Consider the following 27,569-nt stretch of genomic DNA (forward strand, 5'->3'; position numbering starts at 1 on the left):
TGGTATTGTCCCCTCAGCCCTGACCCCGTGGACTCCAGGCTCGGCTGTTTCAACCGCACATTCTCCCACCCCTTGGCCTTCCCCAGACCTACCCAGCAGCCCTAGCTCTGGGCAAACCTGTCCTCTCTCCTGCATGTCTCATTGGAGCTGGCACAACTGAATCCCCGTGGCCAAGGTCACGCCACGGCACATTGGCCAGGCCCTCGGTGCCCAGCTGCTTTCCCAGTCCCCGCTGAGCCGCTTGCTCAGCGCCCCTGCCCACAGCTTGTGCTACCTGGCACCTGTGCCCGGGACCCTACTCACAAATAGAGTCTCTGCAGATGCAGTCCAGTGAACATGGGGTCACATGGAGTTAGGGTGGACCCTAGCAGAGTGTCCTTGCAGAGGGAAGAACACCCCGTGTGGACAGAGGCAGACACGACCGTGATGCAGACCCAGAGCACACCCCTGCCTACAGCCTCTGGATGGAGCATGGCCCGGCTGCCACTTCGAGTTTGGACTTGTCTCCAGAACCCTGCAACGACCAGCTCTTGTCCTAAACCACCCAGTCATGGTAGTTCTGTTACGATGGCCCCGGGAGATGGATACACTCACCTTAGAGGTCAGTCGATTAAAGCCCGTTCCCCTCCCTGCCCCTACTCCCTGCAAGCTTCCAGCCTAGGCCAACCACATGCCTACATGTCTCTCCCCTCATGCCTTCTCGGGACCAGCTGTTGCCTGGTCCCTTCCAAATCAACCCTTTCTCCAAACTTGGAGAAATAAAATGTCATTCCTCGCTTTCCAGAGCCAACTTTCCCTTGGGCAGTTCTTTCCTCTCCCACCTTCCTTGAGCGTCATTCTATGATGGGACCGCAGCCCCCACCCCCATACTTTTGCATGTTCATCTGCAGAGGTCTACACGGGGTTACCTCACCAGCAGAAACACCACAGTAAGTGAAGGGCAGCCCTTGATGGTCTTTGGTTCTGTCATTGAAGAGCACACGGGTTCTCCTGACCTTGCTTAGCCCGTGTCATGGAGTGAGCCCCAAACAAAACCCATAACCAAACAACCAACCAACCAACCAAGCCACCAAACCCATTTACATGTTCTAGAACTTTAGGAAAACAGTTGGGGGGACAAGATACCCTTCCCATTTTGCCCTCCTGGGTGCTGAACATGCCTCATTACCACTGTATTTGTTGTAAGAGGTCGCGGCTCAGCTTTGTTCAATGTCACACTGGTGATTTCAGAATAAGTTCATTTGATCCGAGCCTGCGTGAGCCCAGACTGAGGGCTTCCAGAGTCTGCAGGTGTTCATCTTGGTAGAGCCCTCTCCACGGTGGAATTTGACCCTGATGCTCTCCCGTCATTGGTGAGCTCACAGCCACTGGTCAGGAGAGCCACAGACTATGGGTTGGGCAGGGGCTGAGGGGCCCACATGGTGAGGCTCATGGCTGGAGGGGCCAAGACGCCATTCTTACCTTGTCTCGCCACGATTAAGCTGGCCATGCAGTCCGGGACGCTCGTGCCTGCTGCCAGGAACGTAATGCCCATGATGACATCAGGGATTCCCAGTGTGTACCCAATGATAGTCACCTGCCGAAGAGTTAGGAGGGACATGAGCTTGCGGAGAAACACCTAGTGCCCCTGTGTACTCCGAGTGTTTCTAACTTGAACGTGGTGTTGCTGTTTAATAACAATTAGAAAGTGACATAAACTGAAAACAAGACCGACAGACGACCACTGTCACCACTTTTCGTTGGCCAAGGGTTCTCAAACTTGTGCACGTGGAGAATCCTCTGGTGGCCTGGTGACAGTGTGGGCTGTGGGCCCCAGTCCCTCCCACCAGGTTCTGATTCAAGACAGCTGTGGTGATGCCCCAGAGTTTATGCTCCTATCCCGTCACCAGGTGGCTGGGACTGTCCGGCGACGGGTCTGGGAAACCACACTTGAAAACTATCACCTTAGGATGTAGCCTTGGCCATCTTTTGGTGTGTTAGAAGAAAACAGAACCAGATTATACTAGCAACATATATTTTGCAGCTATGTGTTTCATACAACGACATACCGTGGACACCCGTCCACCTATGTCGCCATCTATGACACTACTTTAAATGGATGCACACCTTTCACTGAGTGGTAGAGTCTAGGCCAATCCCTCACCACTGGACATTGAGGAGATCTCTCTGTGCTCTTATGACTCACTGCATGGGCAGTATTTCCCGAGCACGGACTGTATACCAGGGGTTCCACAGGTGAGCCGCACATGCAACCTCAGGTGTTCTATTATCACCACCCACCGGTGAGGGGGCACTGCAGTTACACTCATTTTACACCCAGGGAAACTGAGGCTCAGAGAGCTTAAGCAACTCTGCCTGTGAGCACGAAGCTGGTGAGCAGATGATCGGGGATTGTGGGCCAGGTCTTTCTGACTCTAAAGGTCATGCTCCTACCTCAACCTCATGTAGCTCTTTGGGTTCTTATATCTTACTGCTTCCTTAGGATGAGCTCTGAGAAACAGAACGGCCGGATGGAAGGATTTAAGGATACTGATGACAGTCATACCCTCTGCTGATAAACGCCCAACACTTGAGACATAGCTGGGCCCTGGGTAGCAGCCAGATGGAAAGCCCTAGAAGCATGTGGTTAACTCTATTCAAAATACTAATTAGTGGGATGCCTGGGTGGCTGCGTGGTTGAGCATCTGCCTTTGGCTCAGGGCGTGACCCTGGAGTCGTGGGATCCAGTCCCGCATTGGGCTCCTTATGGGGAGCCTGCTTCTCTCTCTGCTGTGTCTCTGCTGCTCTCCATGTCTCTCATGGATAAATAAATAAAAATTTAAAAAAAAATACTCACTAGCTCTGGCTTGCCTCCTCGTCTATACAATGGGAACAGTGGCACCTCTTTGGGTTGTTCACATTTTTACTGAAAGCTCCAATCCCAGTGAATGGTCGTGTGATTTAGAACAAGCTGGTTTGCTTCTCTAAGCCTCAGTTTCCTCATATGTGAAATGGGTTTGTTAATAAAGACTAAATGAGAAAATGTGAGGGGACAGTGCCTGACGTATGCAAGACGTTAGCAGATGCAGGCCTTCCTTCTCTTGGGGCCCTGGTCTTACACTCCATGGGGGCAGAAAATGTGGGGGTGTTCAGATTCACAGAGCTCAGGGAGGCCCCGGTGGAGCATGCTCTGAGCAGAGTTCGGCCTGGCCCATAGCCGGAGCCTGTGGACAGAAACACTCCCGGTCCAGGGCCCCCTGGCAGGCAGTGCTCAGTGCAGCGGCTGCAGGTGCCAGGTGCACACAGGCCTGCCATGGTCTCTGCAAGAAGCGACCCTGGTGGGGGCAGCACAGGCATGGGAGGGGACACGAACCACTGAGCCCTCAACGTTCAGATCGCCCAGGCCCTGAACGACATCTCCACAAGCACAACTGAGCTGTGGCCGCCATGCTTCCAGTGGGGGATGCCGCATGTCCTGGGTTGTTTTGGCATTATTGGGGTTGCTGCCATTTCCTCCCTAAGTCACCGAACTACAAGGCTAAGAAGCTGGAGGATGGAAGAATCAAAGGAAGGTCTTGCATGTGTGTGCACGTGTGTATGCGCATACGTGTGCGCATGTATGTGTGCGCACGTATGGGTGTGCATTATGTTGTGTGAGCGTGCATATGTGCATGTGTATGCATATGCGTGTGTGTATGCATGTGTTTGCATGCATGTGCGTGTGACTATGTGCCCCCCCAGGGTGCTTTGGACTTGGGAGGCTGCCCAAGTGTTGCACCGCCTGGTCTCCAGCCCTGGGCCCCGTAAGCCCAGCTGATACTTAGGCCTCGGAGAGGGAGGCAGAGCCCAGCCCCGGGCTGACTCTGTGCACCTTCTGGAGGCCATGGCTCCCCTCTGGTCTTCAGTTCTCCCAGTGGTGCAAAGGTACTAGATAGAACGCCGTTGTCAAAGGTTCCTCTCGCTTCACCCTGACATACAAGGATTGTTTTCCCTGGAACCTGATGGGGGAGAGCCATAAAAGCTGGCAGGAGAAACAGGTGGGACCTCGCTGCCCCCCCTTGGCAGCCCCCGTCGGGGCATGAGGGAGTGAGCGCAGAGCCCTCTGGCCAGCACATCTTGCTTCGGTAGAAGGGACAGCTGCCACGGGGTGCTGCTGTCTGGACCAACTTCTCCTGTGAGGCTCGTTCTGTTCCCCTAACACTGAGGTGGGTGAGGTTTGAAGCCCCAGGAAGGGTGCCCCAGCAGAGTGGTCCCTGGGCCCCGCTGTGCTGTGCCATGACTGCTCTGGGGAGCACAGCCAGAGTGGCGGGGCTGTGGGTGTTCACCATGAAGTGGATGTCCTAATATTGTTGTTTTCCGTAATCAGAGAAGAAGTCTCACCACTTCATTAATTTGATCTTCCCTAATCCTCATCCCTCCTCAAACGTCATGAAATAATACTTTTTTCCCCCCTTGCAGTGTTTTGGGGAATACGCTTTTTCATTTTATTGAATTCAATTTGCCAACATAGAGTATAACACCCAGCACTCATCTTATGTGGGAAAGCACTTTAGTAAGAGAAATCACTGGATTGTTTTATCACACATAGAGACAGGCTGGGGTTAACATTACTCAGAAAAATGTGAATTTATAAGAATGATTCACATAAGGCATTGTTTCCATGATCCTTGATTGTCCTCCTTTTCTTGGGGATTTGGATAGTAGCTATTTCACCTCCTCCTGCATCCTGATGCTCACGCACATACACCCCCAGGCATCTAGGAGGATTTTAACCTTGATCTGAACAAAGCATGGAAGTAGCACTGGCTACACGTCACAGGGGAAATAGTTGTTCTCTCCAGTTAGGGGGCTGTTCTCGTGCTGCCAGCCCAGACCACGGTGCCTGGACAGAGACTTCCGTCCTCCCATTGACCTTCTGAGATGGGGTGATCATCCCCCTTTCGTGGGGAGGTGGTGACATGGCTCATGGAAGCTGCCAAGGTCTCAGACTGTAAGTGGGAGATCTAGGCTCCAAGTGCATCCCCACGTGACCCCACATCACTCTCTCCCACCAGACTGCTCCCCTGGGGTTAAGGGACAGGTGGGCCCATGCTTCTCACACGGAGACTCACTGCCCGCTGCAGCTGGCACCAGGCGTCAGGAGGACTGAGACGTCCACTCGCTCACAATGAAGCTGGAGGCTGCTGACGGGTAAGCCTTATGACAGAAGCACAGGTGCCTGTCACAGTTTCTCCCCGTCCCTGGGCGCCCCACGTGGGAGGACCCACAGGGTGGGACATGGAGTGAGGCCTCAGGCTCCTGCTTGGCACCTCTCCAGCCAGCTCAGACTCTGTATGGGGGCTGTCACACGTGGCCAGAGGAGCTTCCACAGAGCCAAGCCAGTGCCTCTCCATCTATAAAACTTTGGTCCAAATGGTGTCTGAAAACTCCAGTAAGAAACTGAAGGGCAGTTCAGGAGAGTGGTTGAGATCATGGACTCAGGAGACCAGCTCTAGAACCTACTGATTATGTAACTAATGGTATAATAGCTGATGACTGTGCAATTGGGCCAATTGCTCAATCTGAATGGATGCCTGAGTTTGAGGAATCTGTAGAATGGGTGTTATGAGGGCTAAAAGAGTTTACTGGCAGGGGTTACATGAGGGCTGCCTGTGTTCCTCTCCCATTGACTCCAGTCTCCCCCCTGTATTCCCCAAGGACCCTGGAAAGGAAGGGGAATGAGCGACTAGCCCTGCAGAAACCTTCACAAAGCATCCCCATCACCTGCCATGGTCCTCTTCCCATCACACCTGAGCTGCATGTCTCAGAATCTCGTCTCCTGCCCCACTCTTGCCCGGAAGGCAAGTGCCATGCTGTGTCTACCCGCATATCCCCTGTGCCTACACAGCCCCACACACCTCTGCTGAAACCCCTTTCCCTGAGAAATAAGCCAACATCTGTGAAGGTAGGCGACTTGCTACAGGTGGCACAGCAGTGTCTGAGGCCGCTCTTGAATCCAGCTCTCCCACCTCCAGTGGGTGCTGGGTGGGGGCTGGCTGCACAGACCACCCTGCTTCCACCACTCACCAGCCACACCATTAGGTAGGAGAAGACAGCGATCCACAGTGTGGCCGTGATGAACGTGACCATGAAGTACTTCTCCCAGCGGGGCTTGCTGCAGTTGGGGATGGTGATGCACAGGAGGAAGATGAGTGGCCAGGTGAACACCCACTTGGCTTTGTCCCCTCTTGCCTCTGCAGTGGGATGGGATGGAGCCCGAGGGGAAGGAGAGAAACACATATGGGGTTATACACTGGCCAGTCTACCTGTTCATTTTTTCAAGCCAAACAAGACAATGCTACTAATGTGGCTCTGAGCACTTGAACTTGGAATCACACACCTCCATAATGTCACCCTGGAAATGATTTAAACAAGACAATCCAGGGTCTGCTGACTGAGTAACTTTAATCAGTCCAGATCCTTCATTTGTCAGAATAAGGAAAGCAAAACCCAGAGCAGGAATGGATTTGCCCAGGAGAGCTGGGGTGAGGATGTGAAACATGGGTGGGCTCTGTAATCAGACAGACCTGGGTTGGTGTTCAAATGATCTTGAGTAATCCCATCAACTCCACTTCCTCCTCTGACAGTAACTGTTGTCTAACAGCGATGCCATAATCACTGTATGGAATATTTGCTGTGCGAGCAGGCACAGTGCTATAAACACTTTGCATTTTAGTGATTTCTTCATCTGTTAAACACAAACATTTTCTCTCTCTTGGCTGTTGCAAGAATGACACGATACATGTACATAAAAAGCTTGGCACACACTGCAGCACATAGTTGGTACTCTGGAAATCTCAGCTCTTTTGTTCCCAGGTCATATACTCAGCTTGTTGCAGATATAAGACTAAAATGCAGGTGTCCCTGGCTGGCAGGTGTTACCTCACTGGCCCCTACAAACAGAATCCACAAATAAATTAACCAAGGAAAAGTGGCTTCACTAAGCCACCGAGTGCAAGTGTAGTGTCCTTAACTAGCCACTGATTACAGTGTATACATTCAGACTCAAAATTAGCTTTTGACATGTCAATCAAGTAGTGGAAGACAGACTTCTGAGGATTCTCTCCTCCACAAAAGCAATGAGAACACTGGCAAGAAATGGTCAGAATCAGCCTTTTTCAGAATTCTGGAAATTAACCAAAGGTGTGTAGTAAAACTGGCTGAGTTTACTTAAGAATATTGGCTTGAGGGCAGCCTGGGTGGCTCAGCAGTTTAGCGCCGCCTTCAGCCCAGGGTATGATCCTGGAGTCCCAGGATCAAGTCCCACATCGGGCTCCCTGCATGGAGCCTGCTTCTACTTCTGCCTATGTCTCTGCCCCTCTCTCTCTCTCTCTCTCTCTCTCTCTCTCTCTCATTCTCTCTCTCTCTGTGTGTGTCTCTCATGAATAAATAAAATCTTAAAAAAAAAACCTTTAAAAATATTGGCTTGATCTCAGTGAGAAGAGTGAAATTTGTGGAGTTTTAACTTGCTCTATTTCCTATTCCTTTAGACCAGCTCTGGAGTAGCCTTGAAAACCAACATCCTAAAAAAAAAAGAAAAAAAAAAAGGAAACCAACATCCTGGTGTCCATCGGGGGCAGGACTGGAGCTCCTTTCAAGTCCATTCTCAGAGATTTCCTGGACAAGTCCACTTTCAAGGCTGTCTTTATTTTTCACAAATCAGAGCTCAACCAGTGTGAATAGCCTTTTCCTTAGGGGCATTTGTTGAAAACAATCAGAGGCAACTGTTGAGCATCACACTGTCCAAGGTGGTGGATAACAGTTGAGACAAACAATAAACTGACCAGTTTAAAAGGAAAAATTGGGGAAATGGGTTATTTATAGAGGATTTTGAGAAGCTCTCACATATTTGGGAATCTAAAAGACCATAAGTATGCATAGGGCTGTGCCTACCGATATTTGCATGCTCGATAAAGATTTGAGAATGCCCTAAGCTTTCATCTCTGCCTAATGTTGGGGGACTGAACACCCAAGTAAAGACTAAAGTACATTTGTAAACTGTCTGCCTCAGTGTTAAAGACATGCCCCCAAACACATGCAGAACTTATTGGCAAAAACTGGAAAACTTAATTTGATCCAGGCATCTAAGGAAATCTCTGTGCAATTATTAGATGGCCTTAAAAGAACCTAGCAAATATTTCAGCAGCTACACACAATGAAGATACAGGTTTTACAGAATTATCTAAGAAAACTCACTAAACAAAAACAATAAATAGCAGCAAGAAGCAACCCTGGGAAGGGACAAAGATTTGATTTCTAGCATTGTCAGATTATTTCAAATGCCCAGTTTCCAATAACAATAAATTATAAGACATACAAAGAAACAAAGTATGGCCCATACAGAGGGGAAAAAAATCAGTCTATAGAAACTATCTCTGAGGAATTCCAAACATTGGACTTACTAGATGTAAAAACAACTTTATTTTTTATTATTCTTTTAGAGTTTGTTTATTCATTTTAATAATCTCTACACCCAACTTGGGCCTCAAATTCATAATCTTGAGATCAAGAGTAAGTAGCATGCTCTTCTGACTGAGCCAGCCAGAGGCCTCTGGACAAAGACTGTAAATCAGCTGTTTTACAATATTCACAAAGGAGTTTTCAAAATGTCTAAAAAATTAAAGAGAAGTAAGAGGATGGTTTCTCATCAGGGAGTATCAATAAAAAAGTAAAAACCATTAAAAAAGAACCAAGAGAAATTCTGGAGTTGAAAAGTAAAATATCTAAAATGAGAAATTCACTCTTGAGGCTCAAAAGCAGATTTGAGCAGGAAGAAGAAATCAATGACCTTGAAGAGAGGCCAGCTGAGATAATCTCATCTCAGAAGCAGAAAGAAAAAGGGGAAAAAGGCAGGAAGAATATTTCGAAGAACTCATATTCAAAAAGTTCCCAAACCTGATGAAAAACATTAACATATACATTCAAGAAGGATACATATTCTTCTCAAGTTCACATAAAGTATTCTTCAGGACAAACAACATGGTAGGTCATAAAACAAGCATCAATACATTTAGAAGGATTTTTTTTTTAAGATTTTATTTATTTATTCATGAGAGACACAGAGAGAGAGGCAGAGACATAGACAGAGGGAGACACAGGCTCCATGTAGGGAGCCTGACATGAGACTCAATCCTGAGACTCCAAGATCTTGCTTTGGGCTGAAAGCAGGCATTAAACCACTGAGCCACTCAGGGATCCCCCATTTAGAAGGATTTAAATCATGTGAAGCATGTCCTACAACCACTCTGCAACAGAAAGAACTTGCAACTTAGTAACAGAAGGAAAACTGGAAGTTCACAAATATGTGGAAATTAAACAACATGCTCCTAAATAGCCAATAGGGCAAAAAAGAAATCATTAGTGAAATTAGAAAATCCTTTGAAATGAATGAAAATGAAAATACAACATATCAAAACTTATGGGATGCAGGAAAAACACTAAACAGTGCTTAGAAATTTATAGCTATAAATGACCATATTAAAAAAAGAGGAAAGATCTTAAATCAATGACCTAACCTTCCTCCTTAAGAAACAAACAAAAAGAGCAAGTTGAGCCTAAAGAAAGCAGAAGAAAGAAATAACCAAGACTAAAGTGGAATAAAATAGAAAATTTAAAAAAAAGAGAATCAATGAAACTAAAAGTTGGTTCTTTAGAAAGATCAGTGGGGTGTCTGGGTGGCTCAGCCAGTTAAGAGTCTGCCTTTGGGGCAGCCCGGGTGGCTCAACGGTTTAGCGCCGCCTTCAGCCCAGGGTGTGATCCTGGAGACCCGGGATCGAGTCCCACGTCAGGCTCCCTGCATGGAGCCTGCTTCTCCCTCTGCCTGTGTCTCTGTTTCTCTCTCCTCTCTGTTTCTCATGACTAAATAAATAAAATCTTTAAAAAATATATTAAAAAAAAAAAAAAAAGAGTCTGCCTTTGGTTCAGGTCGTTATCCCAGGGTCCTGGGATGGAGCCCTTTGGTCAGGTCCCTGCTCTGTGGGCAGTCTGTTTCTCCTTCTCTCTCTGCTCCTGCCCTTCTGCTCATTCTCTTTCTCTCTCAATAAATAAAATCTTAAAATAAAATCAATGAAATCAACAAACTGTTAGCTAAACTGACCGTGAAAAAAAAGAGAGAAGACTCAAATTACTATAATCAGGAATGAAAGAGGGTGATGGTGATGTTCCTCACAGAAATGAGGTATTATTTTTTTTAATTTTTTTAAATTTTATTTATTTATGATATTCACACAGAGAGAGAGAGGGAGAGAGAGAGAGAGAGAGGCAGAGACACAGGCAGAGGGAGAAGCAGGCTCCATGCACCGGGAGCCCGATGTGGGATTCGATCCTGGGTCTCCAGGATCGCGCCCTGGGCCAGAGACAGGCGCTAAACCGCTGCGCAACCCAGGGATCCCAGAAATGAGGTATTAAAGGAATATTATGAACAACAGTGTGCCAAACAACAACAACAACAACAACAACAACAACAAAACTGAAGTGAAACAGACAAAATCCTACAAAGATAGAAATACCAAAGCTGGCCAAAGAAGAAGCTGTCCAGGAAGTCCAAGATTTATAACCAGAGCTTGACATAATAAACAAGCAAACAAACAGAATCAGGCCAGGACCAGATGGCTTCATTGTAATTCCTACCAGATATTTAAAAAAAAAATTAGCCTGAATCCTTCAAAACTCTTCCAAAAGGTAGAAGAGAAAGGAATAGTTCCCAGTTCACTCCATGAAGCCAGTAGTACCCTGGTAGCAAAGCCAGATGTCAAGAGAAAAGAAACATAGAACAACATTCCTTATGAATATAGATGCAAAAATCTTTAACAAAATCCTGGGACACTGAATCCAGCAAACATAAAAAGGATGACCGAGTGGGATTGTAGGCTTGGTTCAAATATGAAATTCAATCAATCCAGCATATAACATGTCAATAGAATAAAGGAAAAAACCCTGCAGAATCATGTTCACTGAGGGAGGGGAAAAAAAAGTAAGCATTTGACAAAATTCAACACTTTTTCAGGATAAAACATTTAGCAAACTAGGAAGAGAAGAGAATTTCCTCATCCTGATAAAAGGCATCTACAAAAACACCACAGCTAACATCATAGTTAACACTGGAAGACCGAAAGCTTTCAACCTAATGAGGATGTGTGCTCTGATCATTTCTACCCTGCACTGCTGGTGTTAGCCAGGAATACCAGGCAAGAAAAAGAAGTCATTCAGCTTAGAAAGAGAAAGTAAAACTCGCCTTACATGTACATGGCATGATCTTGGAGGTTCACACACACACACACACACACACACACACACACACACACAAAACTGTTACAGTAAATAATTTAGCAAAGTTGCAAGATATAAGACTAATATACAACATAAGGTTGCATTTCTACATGCTAACAATGAACAATCCAAAAATGAAATTGAGAAAACCAGTTCCATTTATGATAGCAGCCAAAAAAAAAAAATTAGGAATAAATGTAACAAAAGAAGTACAAGATTTATATGCCGAAAACTACCAAACAGCATTGAAGTTAATTTAAAAAGCCTTAAATAAATGGAAAGATACTCTGCATGTGGATCAGAAGATTTAATATTTAAAATGGAAATGTTCCCCCCAAACTGATTTATAGATTCAAAGCAATCTCTGGTAAATCCTAGCTGACCTTTTTATAGAAATTGGCAAGCTGTTTCCAATACTCATATGGACCCAGAATAGCCAAACCAATCTTAGAAGAAGAACAAAGTTGGAGGACTTACATGCCCTCACTTGAAAATTTACTGCAAAGCTACAAGCAATCAAGAGTGTGTTACTACTGGCCTAAGGGTTTATAAATTAATAGAACAGAATTTTGAGTCCAGAAATAAACTGATCAATTTAAGGTGAATTGATATTTGAAAAAAGTGTCAAGACTATCCAATGGGGAAAGAATGTCTTTTTATTTTTTTAAAGATTTTATTTATTTATTCATGAGAGACACACAGAGAGAGAGGCAGAGACACAGGCAGAGGGAGAAGCAGGCTCCATGCTGGGAGCCCGACGCAGGACTCCATCCCGGCTCTCCAGGATCATGCCCTGGGCCAAAGGCAGGCGCTCAACCGCTGAGCCACCCAGGTGTCCCAAGAACAGTCTTTTTAAACAAATGGTACTGGGACAACTGTCCACATGCAAAAGGATGAATTAGGCCCCTCCCTCACATCACACACAAAAACTAACTCAAAAAGGACTGAAGATCTAAATATGAGGTGAAACTATAAAACATTTAGTGGAAACAAGACGTAACTCTTCATGACACTGGATCAGGCTGGTTTCTTAAAAGACAACAAAAAACACAAACAAACAAAAAAAATGGATACACTGAATTTTACCAAAATTTACAACTTTTGAGCTTCAAAGGACACTCTCAAGGAAGTGAAAGACAATCCACACAATAGAAGAAGGTATTTGGAAATCACATAAAGGTCTAGTTTGCCGAATATATAAAGAACTTATCACTTGATAATAAAAAGTAAAATCCCCATCTGAAAAACAGGCATAGGATTTGAATAGACAGTTCACCAAAGAAAGTACAAAAGTAGCCAATAAGTATGTGAGAAGAAGTTCAATGTCTTTAGTCATTAGGAAATGGCAAATAATATTACTTTGTACCTACAAGCACAACTATACCAAAAAAGGCAGATAATAACATGGGCAAAGATGTGGGAAAGTGCAGCCCCTCATACACTGCTGGTGAGAATGCAGAATGGTGCACACAGCGTCTTGGGAAATAGCTGGGCAGCTCTGCACTCTGCCCACAGAAAAACCTGATGCAAATGCTGATAGCAGCAATACTTACAACAGCCAGAAAGTAGGAACAATCCAAATGTCCATCAAGTACCAAATGAACAAAATGCAGCACATAAACACAATGGAATGTTGTTTATCCATAAAAAGGAATGATGGACTGACTCATGTTACAACATGGATGAACCCAGAAACCTGCAAAATGAACGAGGCCAGACACCAAAGGCCACATTTATGATTCCCTATATATGAAATGTCTAGAAGAGGTGAATCCAACAGAGGCAGAGAGATTAATGGTTGTGGGGAGGGGGGGATGGGAGTGATTGTTTATGGGTGTGGGGTTCTGGGGGCTGAGAAATGAAAATTTTCTGGAACTGGGGCACCTGGGTGGCACGGTTAGTTAAGTGTCTGACTCTTGATTTCAGCTCAGGTCGTGATCTCAGGGTTATGAGAGGGAGGCCCACATCAGGCTCCATGCTCAGCACAGAGTCGGCTCGGGATTCTCTCTCCCCCACCCCTCCAGCTCATGTGCATTTGTGCAAACTCTCCAAGAATAAATACATCTTTAAAAAATAAAACTTTCCGGAACTATATAGTGGTAATAGTTGAACAACCTTGTGAATACACTAAAAACCACCGTGTGCTTCACAAGGGTGAATTCCATGATATATGAATTATAGTTCAATAGAAAAAGAAACTGCAAAGTAGCCTGGCAGTAGCTGTTTTATTTATTTATTTATTTTTTTTTGGCAGTAGCTGTTTTAGCTCTGTACTTCTGTGCTTGAATCTTCCTACAGCATTAAAACCATATTTACTAAAAAGCAAAAACAACAAAAAACCCCAGCCTGCTTACGATAATAAACCCACAGAATATGGTCGGCTCAACATCAGCAAATCCATTCGTGGATTCATCCCAGAGACGTCATCAGGAAAACATCTGTCTTCCCAGATCTTTTTCTACATATATTGTTCTGTGCCTGAAATCCTTGCACAAGGGGCAGAACAATTTCCTGCCTGATTGGTTTGTCCCAGATTCCGGGCTTTTCCCTGGTCGGCCCAGACCCCAACCCATCAAGGCTGCCACGCCTCCCCAGGGTTGACTAAAGCTCCATATACATGGGAAGAATTTGCTATGGGGAATCATGACCCTGAACAGTTACATGCCTAGGGGCATGTCTGGAGACACACAAATGCCACCACGGAAAGATCATTTTATTTTCACATCACAAAATTGCATTGTTTTTACCTGTTGTCACACCTGGTTAGGACATCTACCCAACGGGGCCCTGCCTAGCTGGCTGGCCTCTCAGCCTGCCAGTGTTTTCCATGAAACAACACTCCATCAGACCTGTCACACTGTTGTGTCCTTCAACTGCTGGATGCAATGCAATCCATGAATGGATTGGGAGTACAATTCAGTGGATGGTGATTAGTATTTTCTTTAAAAGAGGTAAATATTAGCATTTTGGTGAATAGTAAAATACTATCCTGAGACGTCTATTTCCCCTTTATAGATATCAGTAAAATATTTATTGCTGTGGATCATGGTCAAAATGTGGAAAACCAGGGTGCCTGGGTGGGTCAGGGATTGAGTGTTTGCCTTTGGCTCAGGGTGCGATCCTGGAGCCCTGGGATCAAGTCTCACATAGGGCTCTCCACGGGGAGCCTGTTTCTCTCTCTGCCTGTGTCTCTGCCTCTCTCTCTCTCTCTCTGTGTCTCTCATGAATAAATGAATAAAAACTTTTTTTAAATGTGGAAAGCACACAGTGCTCATGTTATGCTCCAGCCTCCCCTTCCCAACTCCCCTACTCGGCTGCAGCCTCCCCATTGTTCTGACTCCTCTGGGAATCTTCTCGTCATTAACTCCATCCATGGTAATCTCTTTCTTCTGAAACTGCTTCGAATTTTAAGTGTATTTATGAACTACTGGAACGATCCAAGCTGACTGATGGCCTCTCTGCCTGAATCCCCCCAACCAACACTTTCCTGGGACGGGGTGAACTCCTCCCAGGATGGGGTACAGACACAGCTGGTAAGCGCGGGTGCCTTTTGCACTGGTCTGAGGCGCACTCAGCAGGAGGGGACACGCGGTCCTATTCGCTAATGGCCTGCCCTGTGCGACTCAGCACATCACTTACTGTCTGGCTCCCTGAAGGCTGTGTATGCTGAAGTGATGAAAGGCCAGGGACAAGACAGGTGTAGCACTCAGGGCTCTGGCCTCTGACATGGGTTCCAATCCCGCTGGTAACTCAGCAGCCACGGGTCATAGGGCAAGCAGACCCCAAACCTCTTTTCCTCACCTGAGATCGGGAGTGATAATAGCAAATTGGTGGTGTGGGACCAAGCCAGTGTTTGCCAGTGCGCCCACTGCTGCCACAGGGCTATTAAGAGCGAGCCAGTCGCAGACAACGTAGGGAGCTATTGGAGCATGGCTCTTGATGCCGGGTAGGGTCACACCATTGCTGGGACAAGGTGTGAAGCCAGAGTGCAAGCTGCTCACAGGCAGGGACTGGCCGGATCCTTATAGGCTGGTGCTGTTGGCAGAGCCCCCACACGTGTGACATGAACGGGAGGCCAAGGACCACCCAGGACATAGGGGTGACAACAGGAAAGGACCCTCAGAAACAAAAATGGATCTAAAAAAAAAAATCTCACACAACAGATGTGAGAATTGCTATTGGAAAGCCTATTCCTGGAAGGGGACTGTTCTGTATCTTGCCAATGAAATGAGAAATTTCCTGGACTTCTCCGAGAGAACAGAGCACATCACGAGGATGTGTTACCTGAGCAGAAATCGAGAAGCCAGTCACCCCTGGCCAGGGAAAGGAGGTGAAGATGTCTTGGAGTCACCACCCCTCCTGCCTGTGACTGGCCCAGGGGTGGTTCTGGGCAGACCGGATTCGCACAGTCTATTTCCCAGGACGCTGGGCTGGGGACCAAGGACAGATTGCATGGCTGACTGCTAGAGGAGGGGCTTTCCATCCTGCCATCCTAGCCAGAAGCATCTCATTTTTTTAAAAAATTGTATTGATTTGAGGTCGAGCACAAGCAGCAGGGAAGGGCAGAGGGAGAGGGAGTAGATCCCTCCGCCAAGCGGGGGGGCCCCTGACACAGGACTCTATCCCAGGACCCAGGGATCATGACCTGAGATGAAGGCAGTCCCTCAACCAACTGAGCCCCCCAGGCGCTTCGAGCTCCTAGTTTTAATTCTGTGCTCACCACACAACATCCTGCCCCTGACAAGCCTACCAGGGTGGGCCAAAGACCTCCCATATGTAAAGTGAGAGGGTGAGACTACATCATCTGTTCTCACGTCTTGCTGCGCACCCACCTCCCTGGATGAGGGGACTGTTACCATCCAGATTCCTGAGCCCTGCCAAGGTTCTGAAGGCTCGATTTTGATGCCTCCCCCGCTCCCAAGTCCTGAGGCTGTGCCTGAATAATGTTATCCTCCCAAACATGTAGTGAGTTTAAAATGGAACTAGCACTGGTTTTGATCAGGCTGTGGTAAGACACACAGACAAACACGATTGTCATGGAAAAACTTCTTATGGTCTCAGATCCCTAGGAACAGGAGGCAAGGTGTGGCCTGCTGAGGCATGGGGGGGGTGGGGAGTGGTGGGCAAGAGCCATTGGTGTGATTCCCATGGGAGGAGACAAGGCCCAGTTGGAAGGCTTCCAGGTTTTTGAATACTTTCAGCAGGCTCTGGGGTGGAGAGGCCACCTCTAGTTATCTGGGACTTGACCCAGGGTGATGGGGGCAGAGGAAACCACCTCTTGGACTGGGAGAAGCAGACAGAGGAGGTGGGTGGAAAGTATGGCGATCGGACTGGTTGACTGCGCTCCTGGAGGAGTGAGTAGTTTGAGATCTCTGAAAATTGGCAAGTCTGAATGCTTCGGGGTCGTCCCGGACAGGCGCTGCTTTTGTCAGCATCCGGTCCTTTCCTGGTGACAGCAAGCAAATGTGCCTTCGGGGAGCCCACCCTCATTCCACATGGGCCTGTGTGCTTTGCAGGGCTGACTCCATGTCCTAGCTCTACGGGCAGGCACGTGATGCAAGCTTGGCTCATCACGTGCCCCATAAATACCTGTGCGAATTCTCCGGGCTTGGCACCAGGACAGGCACCGGGAGCCTCCACGGGACGAGACAACTACCCTTGCCGCTGAGGAGTTTACGCAGGTGTGGGGTTGGGCTCATGACTGGAGAGTCAACTCTGGGGATTTTGCTGGGAATTATGGCCTCTAAGACCCATCGTCCCTTTCTTACTAGAGGAACCCTATTTTGCTTACAACCTTTTGCAGCCAAAAATCCTAATTCCTAGGCTTCCTTGCAGGCAGGGGTGGTTACCACTCTAACAAACAGATGTAAGTGCAAGTCTACACATGGGCTTTCCAGGAAGGTGAATATTTTCCTGGTAAGAGACAAGACTCAGGGGTGCCTTGGAGGTGGCTCAGTTGGTTAAGTGGCTGTCTTTGGTTCAGATTGTGATGCTTGGGTCCCAGGATCAGACCTCACATCGGGCTTCCTGCTCACTGAGGAGCTGCTTCTCCCTCTCCCCCTCATCCTCCACTCATGCTCCCTCTCTTGCTCTCAAATAAACTCTTAAGAGACAAGCTTTGGTGACATGTGTCTCCTGCCCTTTGTCCTCCCTCTTCTTTGTTCCTGGCTGGGACATGGGTACACTGGAGCTATAGGACCAACTGGCCACCCTGAAGACAAGTGCCACCCACTAAGGACAGAAATGAACACTGGTGATATAATAGAGCTGCAAGACTCCCTAATTTTGGGACTCCTTGTTAGGTGACAAAAATTCCTTGAGGCAAAGGTTCTATCACTCAAATTCCCTGTTACTTGCAGCTGAATGCAACCCTCAGAGGCATGTGCACACTGAACAACCCAGTGGGACGAGCTGCCCAAGGACAACCCCAACCCAGGGAAAGCAGAGCTGAGACACGGACAGTATCCTGTAACCTCTGAGCCAACATTGCCTGAAGGCAGATTCTCCCAGTGAACTTGCCACTATGGCCTTTTTGGCTTAAATCAGCCCAAAATGCGTTCCTCTGAAATTAAAAGAGTCCAGACTGGGGTGCCTGGGTGGCTCAGTCAGTTGGGTGTCCAACTCTCGATTTCAGCTCAGGCCATGATCTTGGGGTTATGGGATTGACCTCCACATCAGGCTCTGCACTGGGCATGGAGCCTGCTTAAGATCCCCTCTTCTTCTCCCTATGCCCCTTCTGCCACTGTGTGTGTGCACCCCCTTTTAAAAAAATTCTGGACTCATTCATGGGTAAAACAATTTTGGGAGGGCATAGCTACAGATGTCTATACCTAGGGACATCTCCCCCCTCCCAAACACCAGGAGTCCCTGCTGGCACCCACTGCCCTTCCTTCGAGCTCAGTGTCAGGGAGCTCTGGGAGATGCTCCTCACAGAGGCCCACTGATGTGCAAACACAAGCAAGAGAAAGAAGGGCTGTAGTTGTTTGTGTCACTAAGCTGTGAGGTTTTTCTTTTGAAGTAGAAAATTACAATATAATTACATGAAAAAATCTTTAAAACGAACTGTAACAGAACAGATGGCTAATTGTGCTGGAGACAAAAATTAAGAACGGATGCATTTGTTGATAAAAAACAAATTTCAGGTTAATTTGGACAGTCACCTAGACACTCGGCTAAGGGAATGGTTAATGTGGCACGTGGGGCTGTGTCACTGCACAATCCAGATATTCATAGACCCCATGGCATCTGCACGATCTAGGGATTATAGCTCTAGACCAGTGGTCCTCAAATGTGAGTGTAAACCTGGATTGCCTGGAGAGCCTGTTAGATCCCTCCCTAGAGCTAATGGTTTGGCAGGTCTGGAATGGGGTCACACGTTGGGCAACACCATTTCTGGTTGACTCTGTATTTAAAGGAATGGAGATAAAATTAACGTAAAGTCACCCATTTAAACACACAATGAGTGGGTTTTCACATATTACAAAGCTGTGTAGCCAGTCACCACCACATAATTCCACATGGTGTTCATCACCTCCTAAAGAAAACCTGTACCCACTATAGTCCTCCGCTCTACCAGCTGAGCTATCGAAGGAACAAACCTGTACCCACTAGAAACCATGCCCCATTCCCTTCCTCTCTCAACCTCTCTGGCAACCACTAACCTGTTTCTAGAAGATTCACCTATCTCGGACATTCTGTCTAAGTGGAACCATAGTCGGCAGCCTCCCATATGGGTCTTGCACTTACATGCGTCTTCAAAGTTCATCCACGTTGCTGCACACAGCAGTCCTTCATTCCTTGGTGTGGATGAGTAACCTTGCATTGTATGGATACACTGGTCTGCCCATCCCGTTCATCCCCCTGATGGGATGTTTGGATTTTTTCTACTTCTTGGCAACCGTGGTTGATGCTATGAATGTTCATGTGCAAGTTTTTGTGTAGACATATGCTCTCATTTCTCCTGGGCACAGAGCAAGGGTGGGATTGCTACATTATATGGTAACTCCATGCTTAACTCTGAGGAACTGGAAGACCGTTTCCCAAGAGGCGTATCATGTTACATTTCCAACAGCAGTGTTTGAGGGTCCCAATATGTCAAAATCCTTGCCAACACTGGGCTCTTTTGAATCTACTCATTCTCCTGAAGTGGTATCTCATTGCAGTTTTGATCTGCATTCCCCTGATGACCAATAACGTTAAGCACCTGCTCATGGACTATTTGTATATTTTCTTTGGAGAACCATTGATTCAAATCATCTACCGATTTTTAAAATTAGGTTGTCTTTTCAGTGTTGAGTTCTACGAGTTCTGTGTGTAATCAGGATACTAGACCCTTATCAGAAATATGATTTACAAATGTTTTATTCCACTCTATGAGCTGTCCTCTCACATTCCATTTTAAATTTTGATGAAGTGCAATTTAAGCTTTCCTTCGGCCACTGATGATTTTGTTATATTTAAGAATCCATGGTCAAATCCAAAGTCATGAATACAGACACTTGTTTTCCTCTAAGAGTTTCATATTTTTAGCTATTACATTGAGGTCTCTGTTTCATACTGAATTCACTTTTGTGTATGGTGTGAGTTTAGGATCCAACTTTTTTTTTTTAATGTGGCAATCATTGGGGGACTATTCTTTCCCCACCAAATGGTCTTGGCACTCTTGCCAAAAATTACTTTACCTTAAATGCACAGGTGTGTTTCAAGACTCTCAATTCCATCCCATTGATCCACACTTCTGTCCTTAATCCAGAACCAATCTTTATTACCACATCAAAATCAGGATGTGAGTCCATCTTTGTTCTTTCTCAAGATTGCTTTGGCTATTGGGGGTTTTCCCCATTCCCATATGAATTTTAGGATTAGCCCATCAATCTCTTGCAAAAAAAAAAAAGCTAGCAGTGATTTTGATTGCTCAGAATATGAAGATAAATTTGGGTACTTGTATCATTTAAAAGATGTTCAAGTCTTCCCATCCATAAACATGGGATGTCTTTCCATTTAGATCTTTATTATCTTTCAACAGTATTTTGTAGTTTTCATGTCTTGTATCACCTTTGTTAAGTCACTCGTAAGTATTTTGTTGTTTGATGCTATAATAAATTGTTTTAATTTCACTTTCAGATTAATTACTAATGTACAGAAACAACTTAAATTCGTACACTCTTGTATCCTGCAAGTTTAGTCTTACAGTCTTTTGTGGATTCCTTAGGATTTTCTAGATGCAAGATCATGTTATCTATGAACAGTTTTATATTTCCTTTCCAATCTGGATCCTTTTTATACCTTTTATTTTTTTTCTTGCCTATTTGCCCTGGCTAGAGCCTCTGGCACAATGTTGACCAGAAGTAGTGGGACCGGTATCTTTCTTGTTCCTGGTATGGAGGGAAAAGCTTTCAGTCTCTTACCATGAAGTATGATGTTTGCTGTAGATGCCCTTTATCAGATTAAGGAAGTTTGCTTCTATTCCCAAGTTTGTTGTGGGGGGGGTTTCATCAAGAAACATTGTTGGATTTTGTCAGGTGCTTTTTCTCTATTGAGATGATCATGTGGTTTCATTAGCAATGGGGTGTATTGTTCTTTGCATGTTGAACCAACCCTGCATTCCTGGAATAGGTTTCATTTGGTTAACTCCATTTCATAAAGAGAAAAACACAATTCATGGTTAATGAACTGTGCCAAATCCCACAGAAAATTAGATGTAGAGCCACAAATAGACCTTGCTTTGCTAGTCAGCGGCCTCCAGGCTGTCCTTTGGGGAAGGCAGGGGAATGCCTGTGAGGTAGAGCGCTGTCAGGGCCGGATTGATGATTACCCAACGCTTGTGTCATGCCTCACATCTTGGGGGTGGTTTTCACAAAAGCTCTGTACCTCATGTCAACTTTGAGGGGACATTTCCCCTATTTCATAGGTAAGTAAACCAAGATTTGGTGAAATTCAGGGACTTAAATATCTCAGAAATTGAAAGGTAGTGCCAGGACTTGAATGCAGGTCTCCAAAATTTAAAAATCCTGAGTCCTTTGTGCTGTATTGCTTGCCTGCCCTCTGAGTCCCATGATTTTAAGGAAGTTCTTTTGCTACCTACCAGCTGGCAGAGGTGACAACGGTCCAAATAGAGCCTCATACTATTAGCTCATGGCTGTGAGCTAAACAGAAAAATCCTCTTGAGAAAGGAAACCATTAAAGTGTTCTTATTCTATGGGGCAAATGAACTTTGAAATAATGTTTAGTTCTCAATACATTTTTGTTTTATCCTTAAATGCAGACTTGCCGTTAAATGGATCGCCTTCCAAGTGGCCAGAGCTCCATGGTTAACTGACATATGCTACCTGTGTGGACTTGGGAAAGTATAGAAACTTTCTGTCTCTGTGTTCTCATCTGTAAAATGGGAGAACTAGGACTCCTGCCTCACAGTGCTACTAAAACACTGCAAATGAGCCCACACATGTGCTATATTTAGAGTAACACTTGGTGCAGAGTGAACACTCAATTCTAGCTATTGTTGATGTTAACGACCACATTAACTCCACTTAACAGGCACTATTATCAAGCACTTGGTTGGGTGGTTTTACAAAGAACAGTCTCAGGTCAGGAATGTAGGAACCGGAAGACCCAGAAGTCCAATACCAAAGCCTTTTAATGATCCCACCCTGAATTCTGGAGGGTGGGTTTTGATCCTGAGGGCACCAGAAGGGTGAGCAGAGGCCCCACAGGAAGCAGAGGAGGCCAGGACACGCTGAGCTGCCAGGTTGAGGCTTGGGAGGGAGGATAAGAACGGAAAGGAGGATGAAAAAGTAAACACCAGGCTTCAGCAGAGTCAGGGGCAGGCCCTGCTGGAGGTTGACATGAGGAAGGCAGGGCTGGGTGCGAGGACTCAAGGTCTGGGAGATGTTGCTGGCCATCCAGGGTAGAGGCCTGCGGGCGTTCTGGGGTCTGTAGGTCTGCAGGCCTTCTCCAAGGGGGAGCCCTTGGCCTGGTCTCCCCCACGCACTAGAACAGTCAGGGAACATGATTTGGCCCCTGGGACCTTGGTCACGCTCCCCCACAGCAGAGGCTGTCATCACAGGGAAGAGGACACAGATCTAACCCACAGACCAAGACTTACCAGGCAACACAGAAGGGGGCTGAGCTCCCAGGGTTGGGGCCCCACCTCAACCCTGTAGACGTGCTCATGGCCCCCACCAACTCTGTCTGATATACATGGGTCCCAGAGCTGGGAGGTCATCTGGGGTTGGTGCATCAATGCCTTCATTCTGAATACCCCAAGTTACAGCTAGCTCCGGACCCCAGCTCAGGGATCTCAAGGCTTCAGCATAAAGGGCAGTTCTGTCCACGGTCTCTGCTGTGTGGCAGTGGGTATTCCTCCCTGAGCCTTCACATCCTCCTCTGTGAGGTGGTGGGTAACCGCCCCTCCTCACCCACCTCAAGGAACTGAGGGGAGACCACAGTAAAGCAAAAAGTACTGAGCTCACTGCCTGGCCTCTGAGGGTCTTGTCTGAATTTGGAGGCCCTGGGGAGCACAAAATGAGAGACTGCAAATCCCTGGAACACCCAGAAAGTCAAGAAGGCCCACTGGCCCTCCAGCCTGCCGGCATCCCCTCTGGCCTCACACATTCCACACACCTTACAGTGACAGGTGGGGTTGCTGGGTTCCCAGTGCTTAAACACCACACAGTCTCAGCATGGGGCCTCTTCCCTCCCTTTCCTTCCTGTTGCCCCTTGTGTCCTAGAGCCAACGTGCCAGCCGAGCAGAGGGCTCTTCTGGCCCAAATCAACCATGGTGCCAAAGAAGAGCACGTTGGAGTTGGGAGACCTGGGGGCCAGCCCCAGCCATGGCACCTACTCCCCTGTGTGCAGCCTCCTAAGGCTCAGTTTGCCCCTCTGAGAAGGGGCAACAGCATTACCAGCCACTCAGTAGGGCTGCTGGGCAGGACCCCAAGTTCCCAGTATAAGGTGCTGGGCACAGTGCCAGGGCCGGGGCAAGTCCTGATGAGGCTGGATGCTGGGGCTCCGTCTCTCTTCCATCTCCCTGAGGCAGTGCCACGCAGGTCCCTTAGCAGGTCCAGGGCGGATCGTTAGTAAAGAGGATTTCTCCCTGCTGAGCTATGGCTCCCGTGGAAGTGGACGTGCTGAGCTGGCCCTCAGTTCCCAGTCCACCCTCGGTCCGGCATCTGCAGAGGCATCTCCCAGACTCCCTTGGAGTTCCAGCTCCAGGTCTGGACTCAAAAGAACTTCCCAATTTTGAGAAGAACTGAGGCGGGCTGGTATGCCTGTCTACTGATCTGGATGCATTCCTGTCAAGCAGGGCCCTGGGGACCCTGGGATTTGCTGTAGGCTGTCTACGCCCAGGCGCTGGCAAGTGGGCATCAGAGACCGTCCGGAGGCCCAGTCACCATCCCAGTGTCTAGTTTGTGTTGCTGTGGCAGCAGCCTCCTGGATCCTGGCTCACAGCTCTGACGGGGAGACCTTGACCTCAACAGTTCTGTGGCCTCCTGGCTCCCACTGCCCTGATCCTGGTGTGACAGTAGAGCAAGCAGGTCAGGGGGTAGGCTCTGCAGTCACCGCCAGTGCCCAGACTAGTGTCCTTCCCATAATCACATCAGACACTTACACCTCTGTGTTAATTTTGTTTTCCCTGTGCCAGCAATGGGCTACCCATACCATCTCCTGATGATGCAGAGGCGGTGGTCAGGGATCCTACCAGAGATGCAGGTGTGCAAGTGCTCAGGCCCTCGTCCCCCAGAGCCCCTCTTAGGGACCACCAAAGCCATGTTGGCTGGCACCACGGGCTGACCGGGGATGGACTCCCAGCCTCTGGGCCAACAGCATTCTCTCTTTCTCCAGAGACTCTAGAATTCAGGTGCCACACCAGTGAGCTACATGAGGGAGGCTGGAATAGTCATGACCAGCGTGGGGTCCATGCAAGGACATAGCCTGCTGTGTGGACTGAATCTGTGAAAGCCAGTGTGACAGGCATACGTGGAGAAGCCAAGACAAGAATCAGGAAGCGTCTTGGCACCCACGAGGCCCCAAGGCCCGCCCCGGATGACTCCAGCTGTTTCTGTGCTCTTGGGATCCGCAACACATCCCTATAGCCTCAGTTTTAAATATTTTTTTTTATTATTATTTTTTTTTAATTTTTATTTATTTATGATAGGAACACAGTGAGAGAGAGAGGCAGAGACACAGGCAGAGGGAGAAGCAGGCTCCATGCACCGGGAGCCTGACGTGGGATTCGATCCCGGATCTCCAGGATCGCGCCCTGGGCCAAAGGCAGGCGCCAAACCGCTGCGCCACCCAGGGATCCCAAGCCTCAGTTTTAAATAAGGTCCCCCTTTCAGTTCAGGGGAGCTTCTGTGGGCTTCATGCTGCTGGCACGTGAGGAGCCTTAGGAACCCCAGCTCGTGATGGGTCCTGGGGCCCCTCACCCCCACCCACTCCCCCTGCACTTTGCTGGCCTGGCTGCAGGGACACCATGGAGCAGCGTCCAGGGCAGGTGGCTTGGCCTTTCTGCCCCTTGGGGAAAGCCTGGGCCCCTCTCTGGGACTCGGTTTCCCACGTTACAGAAGGAGGCAGCAGGTCTTAAATTCCTACCATCCCTTCCCATAATTTGTCACTAACCACAGAGACCTGGAGGGAAATTGCTTCCATTTAGATTAAAAAAAAAAAAAATTGAGCTTCTATCTTCACTATTCTCTATTATGTTCTTGTAAACCAGCCACAGCCAGGAAGTGAAAATAATACAAATGTGTCGCAACAGTGGGTAAATGTGGCGTGTCCACACAAGGGATTACCCAGCCATATAAAAGAATGAAGTGTTGACAGGCCACCACATGGCTAAACCTTGACACCACACCGAGTAAGAGCAGCCAGTCACAGAAGGCCACATGGGACGTGATCCCATTCCTATAAAACATCCAGAATGGATAAATCTGAAGAGACAGGGTAGTGGTTGCCAGGAGATGGGGGGTAGGGAGGATGGATGGGCATAAATTGCTAACGGGGAAGGTTTTTTTATTTTTGGAGGCGGTTGGTAAAGATATTCTAAGATTGATTGTGGTGACGGCTGCACAGCTTTGTGAATATACTAAACCCGCGCAGCTATATACTTTACAGGTGCGAATATTCCAGAAAGTGAATTCCATATCAATAAAGCTGTTACAGGGGATGCAGGGCACACTTAGCATGAGGAGGCCTGGGCAATGCAGAGAATTGCTGAATCCCTATGTGGGGCGCCTGAAACTCCTGGAATACCACATGTTAATGATACTGGAATTAAAATGAAAAAATAAATAAATAAAGCCATTACATTAAAAAAAAATAAATCACACACAAACCACTCCACCTGCACGTGTTCTGACTGGGCTGTGCACTGACTCCCATGCTCCACAGTGAAGACCAGGACACTCCTGGGAAGTCCTGACTGGCATCTGAGCCTGTTTCCTGCACCCAGGCCTATGGGTCCCCGGGGCCCTGGCACCTAGCATCTCCACCGCTGCCACAGACGTGCCAAGGGTCTCGGGGGCAAGAATGTGCCCACGGGTTTCTAGAGCTCCATTTCTGTAGCACCACCCCTCGCTCCTGCACCGGGTTTTAAAAAGGCTCTTCTGAGAGCCGAGCCGCATAGATGTGGGAAGATGGGGTGGGGTAGGGAGAGCAAGGCGTCAGAGCATCCCCGGGTCTCCAGACTGCCTGCGCTGAGCTTTATTAGAATAGAGGAAGAGAAGGTCCAGCTGCGCCACCCAAGGCCCACTGGGAGCACATCAGACCCCAAAGGCCCAGACTTCACTAGTCTGCTCACCGCGTACAGTGTTTGCCATCCCCTGGTTGGACCACAGTGCTGGGCCCACGCACGTCTGGGGCCAGTGTGCACACCCTGGCTCTGCCCCTTCCCCCTGCAGGACCTCTCTGTGCCTTGGTGTCTTCACAGACGAAACGGGAGAACACCCACCTCCCAGGGCTGTCATGTAGACTCAACAAGGCGCTCCATGTAAGCCCCCTCCTGGCCCACAGCAAGTGCTTGGTCAGGGTTACCTCCTGTTACTGTCAAACACCTCCAGGGGCCTGGACTCAGGAAAAACGAACGTTCACCCCAGTTTGTCCCCTGATGGGAGCTGCACTGCCTTGTAGATCCCAATACAGAAACACTTGGGGCCACCTGCCCCCGGAGGACAGCCTGGGGCTCCCCAGGAGACCAGCCTGCGATGGTGCTCACAGCTCAGGGGGCATGGGATGGGCCCACTTCCTCCACCTGTCAGCAGTGCTATAAAGGAAGGTGACGCATCCTGTGGTTGGCTGTGTGGCTTCCCCAGCCCACCTGCAAGCTCTCAAAGGACAGGGACTGTGGCTGAGGTGTTCCCGCCTGTGTCCCCGAAGCCCACCATGGTCTCATACCCACATATTTCCTGAAAAGAACCATCCTGTCTGCAAAGTGCCCAGAGCTGGGTACATGGCACACAGCAGGTTCTCCCTGCCCTCAGGACGACCACCACTCTAGGCCTCCGGGGACCTGGCACCCGTGACCCTTCTAGAACATAGCCTGATGTCCACACAAGGAGAGGTGTGAGAAGCCGGATGTAGCAGAAACCACGTGATTATAGTAGTCCAAATTAACATTTCCTGCCCACCCACCACCCAGTCGGTGCCCAGAGACTGCGACTAAAGATCTGACTTACTGCCTAGAACAGCCCCGGGACATGGGCTTCGTGGCTCCCGTCATGTGGATGAAGAGCAGAGATTTAGGGAGAATTTGTGTCCCCGGGGCCACCTGCTGCTTACAGGCAGACCCCCAACCTAAACCCAGGACTTTCGGACTCCAGGCCTGCCTCCCAGGCTGCCTGCCGCCCCCAGGTCACAGATCTGCACCCAGACCCACCCGCCCCCAGTCAGTCCCCCCACCGCGGCTGGTTCCCGTACAGCTCTGCCCACACCATCCACACTGCCAGGGCCACCGTCCACACTGTGGCCACTGTCCACACTGCCAGGGCAGCAACCCCATGGTGTCCCATGCATGGCTGGGTCCTCCAAGGAGGCCAGGACAGGGAAGGGGGAAGGACTGAGCTGTGGCAATACACGGACAGAACCATAGGAACACCTAGGGGGACAGAGCTTTACCGAGGCACGCAGGAAACCCGGCCTCTTCCCAAGGCCACGAGGAGGCAGCCCTGGGCAGCAACTCCCAGCACTTGGCACTGCTCTGAGCTGAGCCCTGAGGAACGTTCTGGAGCACCGCCCCCAGGCCTGCAGGAGCAACACCCCATCCCCCATAGCCACCTCTCCCAGGA

The 27,569-nt window shown here is 48.3% G+C and overlaps 1 protein-coding gene across 4 annotated transcripts in view; it reads right to left on the reverse strand.

The window, feature by feature from the left end:
- The window catches only part of SLC24A4 (solute carrier family 24 member 4), a 166,166-nt gene that overhangs the window by 6,396 nt on the left and 132,201 nt on the right, over nt 1-27,569 (reverse strand). For all 4 annotated transcript variants that reach the window (XM_041760291.1, XM_041760290.1, XM_041760289.1 and 1 more), the window contains exons 13-14: nt 6,046-6,212; nt 1,462-1,576 (exon numbers count right to left, since the gene is read on the reverse strand). In XM_041760291.1, the coding sequence (XP_041616225.1) occupies nt 1,462-1,576; nt 6,046-6,212 (282 nt within the window). The remainder of the gene's footprint in view (nt 1-1,461; nt 1,577-6,045; nt 6,213-27,569) is intronic.

The sequence above is a fragment of the Vulpes lagopus genome, chromosome 6, assembly GCF_018345385.1.
Source record: "Vulpes lagopus strain Blue_001 chromosome 6, ASM1834538v1, whole genome shotgun sequence".
Taxonomy (NCBI): Eukaryota; Metazoa; Chordata; class Mammalia; order Carnivora; family Canidae; genus Vulpes; species Vulpes lagopus.